The 16777-nt window shown below is 44.6% G+C and overlaps 1 protein-coding gene across 6 annotated transcripts in view; it reads left to right on the top strand.

The window, feature by feature from the left end:
* Nucleotides 1-16777, top strand: part of COBL (cordon-bleu WH2 repeat protein) — a 271535-nt gene that overhangs the window by 142319 nt on the left and 112439 nt on the right. For 3 of the 6 annotated variants that reach the window (XM_058534817.1, XM_058534815.1, XM_058534813.1), the window contains one exon: nt 11918-12100. In XM_058534817.1, the coding sequence (XP_058390800.1) occupies nt 11918-12100 (183 nt within the window). Of the gene's footprint in view, nt 1-11914; nt 12101-16777 lie in introns of all 6 variants that reach the window. The other 3 variants (XM_058534814.1, XM_058534816.1, XM_058534812.1) reach the window with 1 other exon arrangement.

The raw sequence follows: 16777 nt of genomic DNA, 5'->3' as shown, positions 1-16777 counted from the left end.
GTCGTGGCAGGGCAACTATTGCTGACCCTCAGGGTGTGCCCTTTCTCTCTTTGTATCATTTCAGTGAGCAAACTATGTCATGAAGGAGACACTCTGAACTGTTAACAAGGCTTAAATCTCTTTAAAAAAATTTGGAACACTTATTTCTTTTTTCTACTTTCTTAGCCAAATCAGTCACTTGTCAGTACCCTGTGGAGACTGAGAAGGGCAGGCAGGTCCCCAGAAGGGGAGAGCATTTGGTTTCTGATCTGTAACATCTGGAAGAGAGAGATCCCTGTGCCTCCCAGGGCACAGGAACTCAACATACAAGTGGACCGGCCAGTTTGAAAACTGCTCATAAAGTGAGAGAGAAAATTGTAGTCCAAGCGGAAATGGTGTTTGCCTGTGGCATGAGGTGCACACAGGAACGCGTGACTCTTGAATGAAGTGCGATTTAGGAGGAAGCCAGGAGCCTGGACACACTTGCTCATGACCCTCAGGTGGGGAAGCTTCCAGGGCAACTGCCTGTTACTGCCATTTGGAGGAGAAATTATCCACCACCGTGGTCGTTAGAACTCAGGTATTTGCAGCCTTTCTGGCTGCAGTCATCAAGAGAGTGCTCTCTCCACAAGAGGTGACAGACACTGGTGTGTCACACTGACCCAGAAAATGGAGGAAAAAACCAAGCCAAGTGGTAGAACAGTGTGCCTCTGGAAGGAGCCCTTTTGGGAACAATGAACCACCCTCAGGCTCGAGGTTTATGGCAGACCTTGACATCGGGAATGTGAGGTTTGTCTCAAGGACTTGGAAAAATAATCCAGAAATAGGGGCTGAGGCTTCTGTGTTAAAATCAGAATTGAAAACTTGAGTATTTAAATGATAAGAGATTTTGTGTGGCAGAACAAGTTACCGTATATGTCTATGTGTGTATACATATTTACACACACACACACACTAAATGAATAAGGGGGTTGGGGACGTTGTTCAGTGGGGACCGACTGGAGCGAGGATCCTCTCCAGGACGAGGGTGCTGCAGGACGGTCTCTGACAGGGGAGCGCGCCAGAATCACCTGGGTGGTTTCAGCGACACGCACACCCTTTGCTGAGATTCTGGAAAGCTTACTCACGCTCTCCTCGCTCACCCCTTGGTTTCTTGCAGGCTTGTTACCGAAGAGTTGCTAGAGGGAGTGGACCAGACAGTGTGGGCCACAACAAATGAGAGCTGTAGTGAGAGAAGGACACACATTTCCAGTTGGCAGGGTTCCCAGGGAGGGAGCTGAGGAGATTCGGGAATGAGCTGTGAAAGCCGGAAGGCATTGATGTTGGCCAGAAAGGAGAGGCTGGAACAGGACCTCACATGTGTTGACGGGATCTCTGGGCCAACGCCTCAGATGCAACAGTGTGAGAGAGAAGATGAAGGGAAATGGGGCTCCAGTGGGCAGGTCAGGAGGGTACCCCAGACTTGGGAAGGGGGAGGCGTTGAAGAGTACTCACTTTGCTTAAAGCTGTGGAGTTGTCCCTTAGCATCCAGCTTGGAGAGAATCTGATGCTACAGGAGCGAGAAGTGGAGCCAAAATTCTGAAAGAGTGAGAGAAGGAAAGAAAAGAGGAAATCCACTCTCTCCCCTCTGTTGCCTCCTCCCCAGTCATTCCAGCTGCCACCCCCAACTGTCCTACACCCAAATGACCCAGGTTAATGAGAGTAAGAAAGCTTTTGTTGACCCAGGGCGATGAAGGCCTCGAGGGATGGCCAGGGCAGGCTGGCAGAGAGTCGGCTGCAGGAATGTTCTGCAGGGAGAGTCCAGTCTGCCTGTGAGAAGCCATGTCTGTTCACCTATAAGCCTGGAGCTAAGATGTCCCCCAGAGGCAGGCAGCTGCCCCAAGGCTGCTGAGTTGTGATTCTCCTCTGTATGACAAAACCCTTCTCCTCCCTGCTAAGTACCTTCTGCTGTCAGGCGCTGTGCAGGGACTCCTGGCCTAGACAGAAGGTCTGCCATGCTGTTTTATGGAACAGGCGCCTCATAGCTCCCCATTACCCATGCAGAAAGACGAGAGCATTGCACCTTTCCTAGGATTACAAACATATCAACAGATAGCTCTGCTTTCCAATTTTCTAGTGGATGGTAGCAATCATACCCAGTGACTGTCCTGGTGGTTTGGTATTCCTCCTGGCTTGTTCACGTTGAACTGGAAAGATTGAACAGAATACCATTGACCTCCTTTGATGTCCACTCTGTTACCTGCCGTCAGATGGGAAAACCTGCATATGTTTTCCAGGCCCTCCTTCCAGTTCTCCTGCTTCCCTGGCCTCTGAATTGTTGTCCCCACTGTGCTCTGGCACTTGCAGCTCCCCTGCAGTCACCTTCCTCTGTCCCCTCTTTTTATTTCCGACAAGAGTTAACGTCTTAATGGGAGAATGCAGGGCGCATGTCAGAAGAGCTACAAATCTTAGCCCTAAAGGCTGAGCGCACAGGAAAGGGCTGGGACCACGTGAGATCACAATGAGGACCTAAAGAAACCTGCGAGCGGCTTTACAAGGAGCTTCACAGGTGACCTTGAGATGTGCGTGCCTGAAGGTCCCCTCCATGTCTCCATGCCGAGATGCACTGGCTCAGCTGTGGGTCCCAGGGGACACACAGTGGAGCCTCGGAGCGGGGTCAAGGATGAGGTCACTGGTAATTTTGTTTATGGTTGATAGTAACATACCAAAGTGTATGAATGATTGACTTAAAACAGACGGAAGCTGTTCAGGGTTTCCCGTGGAAAAGCATCGTCCTGCACTTTCTGCTGTGCTTTTCCAAGGGGAAGTCAAGGGGGCATTTGCAGCTCTTGTGCAGATGCTCGTGGAGGCTCGTCAGTGCGTGTGGACACCAGCTACCTTGCAGGGTGGAGCCAGAAAACGTGTCGGCGGCTGATGTGCTAAGGCTCTGTTTCGAGCGAGAAGGAAAAAGGAGCCACCTCTAACCTGGGCAAGGTGTGTGATGGCAGGTGAAGACTTGGGAGCAGTGGTTCTTGACCTTGACTTTGAAAGCAGATGCCTGATGGCCAGGAAGCCCATGAAAGGATGTCCAACATCGTGATTAGGAACATGCAAACCCAAACCACAATGAGATACCACTTCACACCCACCACAATGGCTATAATTTTTTTTAAGAAAGGCAAATAAGTACTGGCAAGGATGTGGAGAAACTGGAAACCTCATTCATTGCTAGTGGAAAAGTAAAATGGTGCAGCTGCTGTGGAAAACAGGTTGGCAGTTTCTTAATAAGTTAAATATAGAATATTACCAAATGACCCAGCAGTTCTACTCCTAGATACCCACAAGAATTGAAAACAGGTTTTCAAGCAAAAATTTGTACACAGCTGTTCATAGCGGCTCTATTAACAATAGCCACGAGGTGGAAACAACCCAAATGTCCATCGACGGACGAATGGATAAACAGAATGTGGAATATACATACAAAGGAGTATTATTCACGCATAACAAGAAATGAAGTTCTGACACCTGCTGCAACATGGATAAACTTTGAAATCATGAAGCTCAGTGAAAGAGGCTAGACACAAAACCATGTGTTATTTGATACCGTTTATATGAAATATCCAGAATAGGTAAATTCATAGAGTGAGAAAGCAAATTGTTGGTTGCCAGGGGCTGGGGAGAGAAGGGATTAGGAAGTGGCCACTTAATGGGTACAGGTTTTCCTTTTAGAGTGACGGAAAGTTCTGGAACTAGATGGTTGTGATGGCTGGACAATGTCGTGAATGTATGTATGTCTGTGAATTGTACACTTTAAAATGGTAAAAATGGTAAATTTTATATTTCATGCATTTTGCCACAATAATTTTTTTATTTTTAATTTTATTTATTTTTTCCCCCAAAGCCCCAGTAGATAGCTGTATGTCATAGCTGCACATCCTTCTAGTTGCTGTATGTGAGATGCGGCCTCAGCATGGCCAGAGAAGTGGTGCGTTGGTGCACGCCCGGGATCCGAACCCGGGCTGCCAGCAGCGGAGTGCACACACCCAACTGCTAAGCCACGGGGCCGGCCCAACCACAATAATTTTTTAAAAAAGAAAAACAACGGATGCCCGGTTCCATCTCAGAGTTTCTGCTGAAATTGGTCTCGGGTGCAGCCTGGCCTTTCTCATCTTTAAAAGCTCCCGGGGTGGCTCTGGTGTGAAGCCAGGTTTGAGAACTTCTGCTCCAGTGCCAGCCTGGCTCTCCCACTTAGAGGTGTGTGACCTTAGGCAAGCCCCTTTCTCTGTGTGCCTCAGTTTCCTTACCTGTGAAATGGGGATTGTGTGATTGCCTACCTCAGAGAGTTGTCAGAGGGATCAAATGTGTGCGTATGTGGAAGGTAAATGCTCCACAGGTATATGAGTTTGTTGCCTGAGCCTGGAGTTTAGATTTTCTCCCTCACAGCTTGGTCCTGGTTCTCTCGGCCCTTGGCAGGTGTCAGCTCAGGTTCCCTTCCAGGTAGCAAGACCACACTTCTCTGTTTGTCCAGGACAGTCCTCAAAATGCTGTTGTCCCCTGTTCTTTCCAGTTTGGCACTTTTCCTAGACCACTTGGATGTGAGTCCTGGTTTGGGTAATGAATTTGGTGGCCCCTCTCCTCTACGGCATGTTACATGTAGATAGCAGTGGATGATAACTGTCTTTGCAGATAAGAGAGAGGGACGTTCTGAACAGTGCTGTGGAGAGTCAGTCTCCTCAACCACAAGAGAGATGACTGAACCACAACTACGCTTCCTGCTTCTTAAAAAAAAATTGTCCTTCTTTCCTTGAAGATTAATTTACTGGAAGAGAAATTTAATCAGCTTACTTTCCTCCACCTAATGACTCAGTTACTGGAGTTACAGAGAAGCCTTCATGGTTTGATACAAGTACTAGAAACAATCAGATTTCTTGCCAAGAGATTTGTTCTCATTTTAGTTTTGTTTCTATGTCGTGGAGAGACTTTCCAGCAGCTCTCAGACCTTCCCAGTACAGATTGACAGCCCGAGTTCTCACTTCCTTTCCTCGTCTAGCTCATCATGTTAATAAAAGGCTCATGAGCCACCTAATCTAAGAGGCCTAATTTAGTTTGGAGGAATCCATTTGTCTTAAGTGTTGCCACACATGAAATATTAGTCCTGATGAGTTACAGTAAACTGACTTACAAGTCAATATTCAAAGTGTGCTACCTTGTGAATTATAGGAAAATTTGCATGCACATTTGAAGGGAAAACCTTTGCTTTCTTTGTTTTTAGGGTTGGCTTGTTTATATGAATTAGAACCTTTTTTCCCCAAAATTGTACTTAATGGAGTTTGCCTCCGTTGAAGTCGCACATCAAACCACAGCAAGCCATTGCACACGCACACACAGACACACATTTCCACATACACATGTACATATACACATGTATACACACATACCCATGTGTATGCACACATATATGTGCATATATACACCCATACACACACAAACACACATATCCACGAGTATGCGCACATACACGCACATACATTTACACACATGCATACACACATACACACACACATAGTCGTGCGGGGTTAGGCATTTTCCTCACGATTCTTCTCTTCCTGACTCCTCCCTGTGAGCCCAGGTGCAGCCGATGCCCTGGGCCCTTCTCTTCTCAAGCCCCTCTCGTTTAACTCCATTGTTCAGTGTGCATTCCTCCGGTAACTTACCCTATTTCTCTGAAATGTTTTTCCTCCCCTCTTTCCTCCTCCACATCTCCTGTCAAGCTTTGCACCTGGATTCTGTCTGCTCTCTCACACAGGGCCTCCTGGGCTTGGAGCTCATCTCCCCATGACCCTGTGGGCTGTGGCACACTCCCCGTAGACCATGGCCCACTCTCCATCAGGATCATGGCCTTCCTGAGGATAAGTGTCGTATATTATACATCTTTGAATTACACAAGGGCTTGTTTCCCTTTAATTCACAAGATTTTCAGAAATTTCTGGCTCTCTCCAATTGTCATTATTAGAGTGCCAATTTTGAATAATCAGCATATTCCAAATATTCAGACCCCTGCTAACAGGTCTTGCCTTTAAGATGGTCCTACAGCAAAAGCCTGAAAGTATTACAGCTCACCTTCAATGTCTTTTATTTAGTTTTCTTAAGAGACAATAAAATACTACCAGTTGGATACTCTTTGCCCATTCTAAGAAAAGATCCTGCCAGTAGAGAAATGGCCCAAAATTGTTCTGATGCTTATAACCGTCAGAGAGCTTAGCTTACTTTGTTGGCTGAAATGTCTATCTATCAAATAGCTTCTGCAACTTTTCTTCTAAAGAAATGCCATCCCTCGGGCATTTCCATGCAGGAACTTGGCCAACACAACGGCTGTTTCCCACTCGTCTCACATAATAGAAACTAGATTCATGAGTTCCACTTCCCTGCCCATCATGGGGATTAGTTCACGTGAAGCTGGCATGCTTCGTGCCTCTTGGTTGGCCATTTACTCTGAATTGATGCAAGATTTCCAGGGTGCCAGAAGACAGCACACCCTTTGGCTGAGAGATTCAACCAAGAGCTTGTCTGTCAGGAAGGCTGTGCTCCAAGGAGAAGAAAGAGCAGGCAGAGAATACCCTCCCGGGAAGGGAACTTTGTCTGACGCCTTGCCCAGGACTGTGCTGGCAACTGTGGAATGGGAAGCAATATTATCTCCTTTCTCACCAGAAAATGTCAGGGGCTTTGATAGATCTGGGCTGCTGTGCCCAGCATACCCCTGTGAGTGTGGGAAGGACAGTGGTGTCCGTCTGCCCCATCTGGTTTATGTTGTGTGGTCCTGGCTTGGATCCCTGCCAAAACCTGCATCAGAAGGAAAAGGGGATGTGCATGACAAGTCTGACTGCTCTTCTCTCCCACTTGATTCTTTGACAAAATGTTAAAAAAAGAGAAGAGTATTAAATCCGTTCCAAAGGGGGCAGCCTTGTGTAAGGAGAGAAGGGACGCAGACGGGATCCGGAACCAGCTCTAGTTTCATTCCGGCACCAGGCAGCTGAGCCATCCTGAGGAGCTCAGCTCATCTCCTGCAGCTGCAGTTTTGCTCACCATTAAACTAAAATCATGCTTTCCTAGAGGTTTCTGAGCTAGTTTAGAAGAGTCTGATGCTGAGGGAATTGTTGACGGCTGTTTTAGACTAGACTTACTGTAACCAAAATATTTTCCTTAATCTTTAAACAAAAGTCTATATTTGGATTCCTCAATAGCCTGTCAAAACATCTACTCAAACTTTGGTGGACTTGATTAGGTAATTGGTTCTCACAAGATATAGTCTTGTTTACCAGAATGGACAGAAATGGAAACAAAATGATTATTCATCCTTACTTTTTTTGAATCAATTTATCTTAAACAGAAATGTTTCAAGTACAGCATTTACCCGTTTGTCTCTAGAAGCATATTCTCGTCAGAGTTCACTGCATTCCTTCCTATTTATATGGACAGATGTTTCCCCCTCCTAGGCTGTGTGACGTGGTGTGCTGGTAAAGCTGCTTCATGCAGACAAACGTGAGGAAGTTAAGTGAAGGAAAACAAAACGTGGCAGTTTGGGCTCCCTTGAAAGAGTAGTGCTTACCTTGAACAGACTCCGTTTCTTGCTCAGTACTGATCTCTGATTACAATGAGATAGGGAGAAATGAGCAAATGAGTAAGAGAGAAAACCTGCTCTCTGCAGTGCCTGTGAACCCGAGAATTATTCCAGGGGAACCCAGCCCTCCCAGAGTGCTGTCCTGGTTTTATGGAGACCTGGAGTGGTCACAGCGATGCCCCTCTGCCTTAGAATGCTGGCTCTACAGAGAACCATGCGCCTGCATTAATGTTCCTGATGAGTCAGGGGCAGAGCTGATTTCAGAGGCCAAGCAAGAGGCCATTCCCCATCACCTGGGAGCTCAGGGCTTCTCAGGGGACAGAGCTCCTGGGTGAGCCCCTGCGGGGTCCATTCGTCTCCCCCTAGAGACGCTCAGTTGTTGGTAGAGTGTGTGCAGACACTCTTGTCCCTGCCAGCAGTATAGCATTCCGGGTTACAGTGACAATCAAATACAAAAAGAATAGGACTTGCTGAGATAGCAACTACATTTCAAAAAGAAGCAATCAATTATACATTTTTAAATTTAAAAGTAGACATCTATGTCAAAATCAACCATCACAGATGATGTTGGTCTCATTTTGAGCTGATACTCAGATCCTGAAACGATGTGTCCTCCTCTTCCTGTGCCTCCACTCACAGATGTGTGTGAGATGGGATCGCATTATCCCTTTATACTGAGTGTGGTGAGTCACGGGAATCAGTGGTGGTGTGGACCCACAGAGTTAGCATTTTCTCCCACCTGACTTTCCTTCCAACAGACAGTGACCTGACTGGGGGAGGTTTACACCCCACAGTCTGAAGTCCCATGAGGTCTGGGACATAAAGGTTGTGTTTGCTTTTTTCCTTTCTCTCTTCATTATCCATTACTTTTTCTTAATGATTTATCAAGCTGCACTCACAGGAAAAGAACTCCTGAGAAAATCTGATATGATTGAGGGAGTCAAAATCTGTGGATTTGTGCCAACCTTTGGAGAAAGGCATGACTCACTCCCCTACAAGAAAAGGACTTGACATTAAGAAAAAAAATGTTATTGACCAGTGTGGACAAGAACAGGAAACCAGATCCCCCTTGCAGACAAGCTGTGGACTGTCCCTATGGAACTTCGCCACTTGGTAGCAGGAGAAAACCTTGGAAACTGGAATAGTAGGGCCTGGCCAGGCAGTCTTGACTGCAGGCTATATGGCCTGAACTCATGGTTTTCCATTTTATTTAATGATGATATGAGTCAGCATTTTAAAGGGCAGCCGATGGTTAATGGTGTTTTCTACCCAAATTATTCTGTGGATTGTTTTCTACATTCTGTGCACAAATTTCAAGAGTGGAGAAAGAAGGAAGATAGAAGCTAAACCACAAGTATTCTCTGGGCAGCCAGAATGTGTTGACTGCCCATGAGTTGAAGGTTAAGAAACACTGCTGTGTGGCAGAATGACAGAGGGCCTGATGGACTGAGGTCTCTTGGACTCTGAAGTGAGTCTGCCTGTGAGTGTGGGTGGTGGGTGGTGGGGAAAGATATTTGTGGGCTGGATAGAGCAGATTTGGTCTAAAAAAACCTGTTGTGTCAAAATTCAGTTATGTTCCAGAGACACAGACAATGCAGAGCGAGAAGCCCGTTGTCCAGGATGATAACTTTCAGGGGGTCTGGGGTGTGGTGTGCTCTGGATTTCTGGCTTTCTGCTCTCCAAGGTCATCTCACTGTGTCTCTAATGAGGTCACTCTTACCAAAAATACTTACAGAGAAGAAGGAAACCACATATATTGGACACTTCTTGTGTGACAGAAATATGCTAGGTGTTGACAACTTTGAAGTAAATGGAATTTCTCCATTTTAAAGATGAGGATGTTCCTGCTGAAGACCCCTGCCTGTGTGTGCGTGGTGGGCGCTGGGTCAGTTCCTCTCCTCAAGGACTTGACAGTCCAAGGGTCACGATGCTATAAGGGCATTAGGATTACAGAATTATAACCTGAAGTCAATATAAAATGGATGACCTGTAAATAACTTTTAAGGGGGTATTCTGCACAGAGCTTCAAAAAACTCTCAGGGCGTTTAAAGGACAGAGGTAAATTTCTAGCCATGTTGAGTGATCATTGAGACACATAGTTGTGGTGAGGACTGAGGACAAGAGGAATAGGAGTTCCGAGTCTAGACAAGGTGGAGTGAAGAAAAGCAATTAGTATCAGTGTTCTGAAATGCGTTGTCATGAACATGGTGTTTACAGGACGCCAAATGGGGCCATGCCTACTTGAGAGATAATGATGCCAGCATGGGTATATGGGTATTCTTCTCCATTGTATTTCACAAGCTTGAAGAAATCTCTGTAACACCTTTGCACCCCCTTGAATTTGGGGGTATTTGATCAAGCCAGCCATCCAGTGAGACACCTCCACAGCTCCAGAGTTGGATCAGCAAAGCCCCTTCTCTGGTTTGCTTCATTTACTTCATTTTATCCTCTGGACCCTGCGTCATTAAGTAAATCTAAGTTCTGTCTCCTTGGGTGCTCAGGGTTGCTATGGAGGTGGATGTAAGACAGAGGGAAATATTTAACAGAGTTCATTTTGCGTTAGCTTATTTGCTTAGTAATGAGTCTGATGTCTGCAGAACACAAGGATTGGGAGAAATGCTTTACATTTTTCCATGGGAGCCTAAATAGACACCAACGAGTTTTCTGGGTGTCAGGCTATGTCCTATAGATCCCCCACCTGTTTCCTATGGGAATTCTGTGTTTGATGAACAAGGCATTGGATATCTTTGACACTCAAAGTTTCACAAGGAAGCGTGAACTGGCATAAAAAGCAACCTTCGGAGGTTGCTTTTTTCCTTTGACTTTAGTATTTAAGTACAAGAAAATCTAAGTCTCAAATATCTTCTCAGGTAACTGGATTATAGTATAATTGGCAGAACAGAACAGACTTTGAGTCTGAGCCAGGTAATAGTGGGCTGTTGCTGAATATGATGGGTTTCCTTTATATATTTATTTTAAAATGGCATATCAATTGTTCAAATGAAAGCTCACCCACAGTTCGTTATGTGAAACATGAGAGCAGAGTTGCCCAGAGGCACACTCATCCATCCATTCATTCCCACACATGTTGACTCGAGGGCCGTCCACACACCAGGAGCTGTTGGGAGTGGGACACGGCAGTGGGTGAAAATGAGGAATAATCACTGTCCTCATGGGGCTCACGTTTTAATGATGGAGAAAAAAATAAATATATAAGAACCATAACAGCACATACTGGGTGGTTACTTTGTGTCTAGAACTTTCTAGAGCTCTTTCACCTGTGGTAACCCTTTTAGTTCACATGATAACTTTGTGATGTAAATGCTATTGTTTATCTCAGTGTTACAGGAGATAAACGGAGGCAGAGAGAAATTAAGAAACTCACCCCAGGTCATTCAGCTTATCCGTGGCAAAGCCAGGAATCAAGTGCAGGCAGCGTGTCCCTGTTGTCGGTTGGCTCACCTCTCCACTGCAGTGGCCTCGGAGTGGAATAGCCTGGGGGCACCTGTGCTGGGGAGGAAAATCGGGCAGGGCTGAGGAGGAGGCGCACCAGGGCAGGGGTGGGCTCTGTGTTGTTTTTAATTTGAAGTCAGAGTGCTAGTTCCCTAGACGCTCTTTCTGCACTAACGCTTGTATGATTCTATTAAGCAGACCCTGGGGGAAAAAGTTGGAAAAAATTTGTGTGCTCTTTAGTCTGCTCCCTTAGTATAGAAATTCCTCCTGAGGAGCAGTTAATTAGTGTGTTAGGTTGAATTTATTTTCAGTTTATTAGGTATCTATCACAAAGTACTTCATTCATAGTCACGTGAAGTCCTCACAGCTTTCATTTATATGACAGTCAATTGTTTGTAACTTCTGAAAGTTGGAAGAAACCTAAGCCCCTTCCTGGCAGCAGGTGAAGTACTTATCAAGATGGCAAAGATGATCTGCTTCTCCCTGAGAAGATCTGTCCCCGCGCCTTGATCTGTCCCTTCCTCTTTTCAGCATCTAAGAGCTCACTCTGATGACAAGTTAAAGTTTTAAGGAGGCTAATTCATACCTGTAGGTACGTCAGGCATATTAAATGATTCTAGCTGGACTAAGGTTTAAGATGTCTGCCATTTCATTCATGATTAAGAAAATAAACCTTAGAGCAGGAATCTGTCATGTAATGTCTTCCACTATAATTTTCCCAGGAAAGTCAAAATATGGCTTTTGCTCAGGCCATTTAAGGCTGTCAGTGGACATGGTGATATAAGAAGGTAGGATGGATGGGTTGGCAGTATTTCCATGTGTGAGCATTCATACACACAGAGGTCGGCTCATTAGTGATGAGATCTTGTTTGTCTCTTCCCCCAGCAGGGCTGTCTAACTACCCCGAACTCCCCGTCCGTGAATTCCCGTTCCATGACGTTGGGTCCATCCCTCTCGCTCAGCAACATCTCAGGGGTGTCTGTGAAGTCGGACATGAAGAAGCGCCGGGCCCCTCCGCCTCCTTCCCTGCCTGGTGCGGGGCTACCTGCGCAAGACAAGGCATCAGAGAAGGTAGGGAGAGAGCAGCCCTCGGGACCAGTGCGTCTGTTAAAGAGACTAGTGAACTCTGGAAGTTGCCTGTGTACACTACAATCCTTCAAGTTTGTGGCTTTAGCAACGGGAGTGTTTAGGGTGAATATTTAAGCTTCATTTAGAAGTAAAGGTGAAATGCCACGCTGCTTCATTCATGGAATATAGGAAACTGGTTTTGTGCCTTTAGTCCTTAAAGGCCTATGCTTGTTGATTAACATTTATTTTATATTTAGCATTGAAATTTGGGGCATCATCGTGATTGCTTAATGAGAAAATTGCATGGTTACAGGGACTGTAAGAAATCTGGGGTGTGTAGGATAGGGATGATACATAATCTAATAGAGGTTCCCTACATAATTCAGACGCACAGGAAAGTGGAGAGGATTTTTGCATAGGAAGTTGCTTTCTGTATGATGTAACATTTATTTGGGGGGCCTTGTGTTTTCAAGCCTCCTGTTTTATGTTTATCTTCAAAGCAACCTATTGCCTTTGCCAGTGACTGAGTCGTTACATATTGACCGGAGAGCTTATGTCCTCAGCGGCCGGGTTCTCCATCTGGGCTTCTTTCTTTCATCTGCCTGCTGACACCTTAAAACCTTATTTGAATTATCAGACCCTCACTTTCCAGAGGGTGGGACACTCTTTGACAGGCACTCCTCTTTTCGTGGCTTGGAATGTGACACTAAAAATGTAAAGTAAAGTTTTTATTTTCTAAACCCATCCTTATTTGGGTGGGGCGTGGCAGAGCCAACAAGGGTGCCCAGGATTGGACCGTGCTTTGGGCTCTTTTAGAAGCTGAGTCCTCCAGGGCAGACCAGACTGCACCCAGCAGCAGGGGCTGCTGCATACGTTGCTCTAAGACACTGGGTCCACCTGCAGTGGAAAGATAAGGATGCATTATTCTTCATTAAGCTGAGCTGTTTCCTAGTGACTTGCATCCCAGCTTCCTGGGGAGATACCACACTGTGAACAGGAACATTTACATAAAGCACATTTAAAATCCATTTATTCTCTCACAGGAGCTTAATTTCCTGACTCTTTCCTTCTGTTTTGGTGTCACTTAACCTTTCCCTGCTTCATAATGGTCGATAGCATCACACTCCTGCTAGTTTTGACATTCGAACACTTTTTTCTTATTCATAAAATGGCTTTTCCTTAAAATAAACTAGAAACTAAGTCTGTACCTCCCAAATAAGAGACTTGGTCCCTGGATCATGGTTAGAAGTTACAGTAGTGGCTCTCTGTAGCATCGTCATGACATCTAGCTTAATTTCCTTTTTGGCCTGGTTGTCTGTCTGTCCATGTATCAGTCCGTCTGTCCATCAGTCTATATATTAATCAGTCATCTTTCTCAATCCCTCCAGGGGTATTCTTTATCCCTGGGCCTCAGAGACCACCCTGTTCTCATCTTCAGACCTGTCCATTCATAGCCCTAGAAATGTGCCTGAAAGGCCTGTAATGCAACACATTTAAGAAGAAAATATTTTGATTTTGTGCTGCTTAAACATTTTCTAATGCTACTAATTTATTTCGAGTTTTTCATAATATTTTAGCTGTCTTTTGATAAAAAGGAATTTGGACACAAATGGTACATCATTTTGCTGTACGCTTGCGTGATTAAATGGTACAAACTAAACATGAAGCTGCTGCTTCTGATTGTCTGCAGTCTACCTCTTTATGTTGCCTGGGTTAGATTCTGAACATTTTCGTAACACATGAATTATATTTATAACATTTAGCACTTTTCAACCACCTGCCTCTGGGGATGTCTTTTTGCTTTTGATTAGGAGGGATGTTTCTTTAGGAGAGAAAATTACGAATTCCAGTATCATTATTATTTAAGCTTTTTTTTCAATGAGAATTGCATTTTCCTAATGCTATAGACTGTAGATGCTAACCCACATCAGCATTTTAAAAATTTCTTCCAGCCAGAGAAGGTGTGTTTTCCATATTTTAATATGCTTATCCAGAGTGGATCAAGTTGGCTTCAGTGGGAAAATGTATAGTAAGTAGAGAATCAGGAATTCTGAATGAAAAATAAATCGTACTCTATACCCTGCAGAATGAACAAAGTTCCTTCTGAGACAGTAAGAGCCTTTTACTAAAATTTGTTTTATTTGGCACAGAATGAGTGGAGAAATTGGCTCACAGAAACCATCTCCTTTTTTAAGCATATGAGGGGCATATGGATTAGATTTAAGCATTTGCTGTGGACATGCTTTTTTTTCTTTTTAAATGAAAGGTATTTTGTTATTTACTGATTTCTGGGAAAGGAACCCAAAACTGTATTGTCGTCGTTGTTGGGGAAGAACGTCAATTCCTTCTCATGAACTTCCTTCCATATAAAGATAAGATGTTTGTTTGAAAGCCTTATTTATATGCAACTGTTACTAACACCAGTATCCTGAATGAGAAGGAAAAGTTCATTTTCAAGGACATGACTAGTTTATAAGAAAATTAGAATGCTTAAGTTTTCATATTTAAAAGACTTTTTTTCTCATCGATTAGTAATAAAAATTCAGTATTATTCAGGTCTTAGAGGTGGAATAATTGTACCAGCTTCCAGTTCACCTGATTATATACTCACAACTTGATTATTAGTGTTTGTTATTTCTAAAGTATTTTTCAAAGAGATTTTCCCAGAGGTGTTAGAGCCAATGAAAGAAATGAATGGTGTCCTTGTGCAAGCCTGTTAGCAGAGAAGTGGGTAAGATGGGTAAAGTGACATGTTATCTTTCAGGAGGAGGTAGACCTGCTCTCTTGTGCCAGACCTTCATCTCTCTTCCCAGGACCTTGAATGTAGTTTTAATTGTGTGGAAACATTCAGACAGGAATGATATATTATATATGTTAGGGCACCATATGCTAAGTGAGTGTTTTTCAAACTTAAGTGATCATCAGAATCACCCCAAGGGCTTGTTAAAACATATTTCACTTGGGTCCACCTGAGAGTTTCTGGTTCAGTAGGTCTGGGATGGGGCCTGAGAATGTATGTTTCAGCAAGTTCCCAGGCGAACCGCAGTTTGAGAACCACCGCTCCATAGAATGCTACCACCCTGATCCACCCACTTAGAATTTGGGCTAATCAAGTGTGAGGGAGGGTCCACTCAGTATAAATATTTTTAACAGATCTGGAGAGATTCTTCAGCAGAAAAGTTACCTGAAGATGAGTGAAGCTATGCTCTGTGATAATAATTAGGTACAGTTTACCGTAGGGTTAGGTGAGGCCTAGAGTTAGATGTTAAGGTAAATAAATAGCTCTCACTTCTTGCTGGGACCCAGGGAGTGCTCATGTGAGGAGACAGAGGAAGCATCTGTTCCAGACAGGGTCAAGGTTCCACGCTGTCCTCTCCCACCTTGCTGCATGCTGAGGTGACCTCATGTCCTGCCCTTGGCCCTGATCTTGCTTGCAGCACCTGTGTTTGGGTTAGAGGCCCCTTTGTATACCAGGTCTTAGCAACCTATCCCCAAGGAGATTTGTCTTCCTGTCACTTGTGCTCATTTCTCCCTCTTGGGCTGCTCTTGGGTCAGCATGGGTCAGTATTTCAGACTAGGAGGAGGGGCTGTGGACACAGATGCCTGGGTGGGCATCCCTTCACTCCCTCGCTGGTCCTCAGTTTCTCCTCTGCAAAGTAGAAACGATAAAAGCAGCATCCTAGGTGCCTAGTGTAAAGGTCAGAGCATGGACCCTGGAGCTGCTTCCTGGGTGCAGATCCAAGGTCTGTCATTCCTGGTAATGTCCCCTTGGCAAGTTATTCAACTTCTGAGCCAGCCAGTGGGCGGTGGGGAACCAGCGTGCCTGAGGCAGGGAGCGCTGAGCAGTGGGGGCGAATGCTCTGAGCCCCGGCCAGGGTCCTGCATTAACTGAGGGGCAGATTATATTTAAAAAGTGAACTTTCTATTGCTACAAACACCAAATGTGTAGTGAAAAATCACCAGGCCCCTGGAACACCTCATTCTGTTGAATAATGCCAGCACACTCTCCCTGCTCTTGGTGGCGTTTGCCCCTCTCGGCCACAAACTGTGAACACCCACTTGCTAGTCCACACCTTCAGAGAATTATGGAGGAGGAGACGGTTACTCATCTCTTTAAGTGTTGGGGGCCTCTGTTTGAGAAGAACAAGAACAGAGTGCTGTCAAGTCATCCTTACTTAGGTGACTCGGTTTACCTGTTCATGATGGAAACAATCCCGTAGAGCACACTTGCTGACATCTTCATTTGTGTAACACTTTGCTGATGACAGAGCAGCTTATTTCACTTTTTATCTCCATCCATTGATTAAAAATAAGTAAGTTGTGGAAGTCTACTAGACGATACTATCTGAGTTGTCTAATTTTAGTTATTATACACAAATACAGAATAAAGAACTAGTCATTAATTTATTCAGTCAATATACAGTTCTTATACACCTGCTTTTGTGCTGATAACAACTATAAATCCTTTTTTATTTTAAGTAAAAGTCATTCAAAAAATATTTTGGTTATTCAGGCTTTCTTTTGTCCTATATTATTTGAATTATTGCGTTCATTTTGTTCAATACCATAAAACTCCAACATGACAAGTATATATCTTCATTACCTCAAGTTTATTGCATTGGGACTAAAATAACTAGTGATGTTAGCTATTAAAATGAGAGATGATGGAGGCTCGTGTTA

Source organism: Diceros bicornis, chromosome 41 (assembly GCF_020826845.1).
Source record: "Diceros bicornis minor isolate mBicDic1 chromosome 41, mDicBic1.mat.cur, whole genome shotgun sequence".
NCBI lineage: Eukaryota > Metazoa > Chordata > Mammalia > Perissodactyla > Rhinocerotidae > Diceros > Diceros bicornis.
Note: the sequence above shows the minus strand (reverse complement) of the source record. Positions and strands in the feature narration are given on the sequence as shown.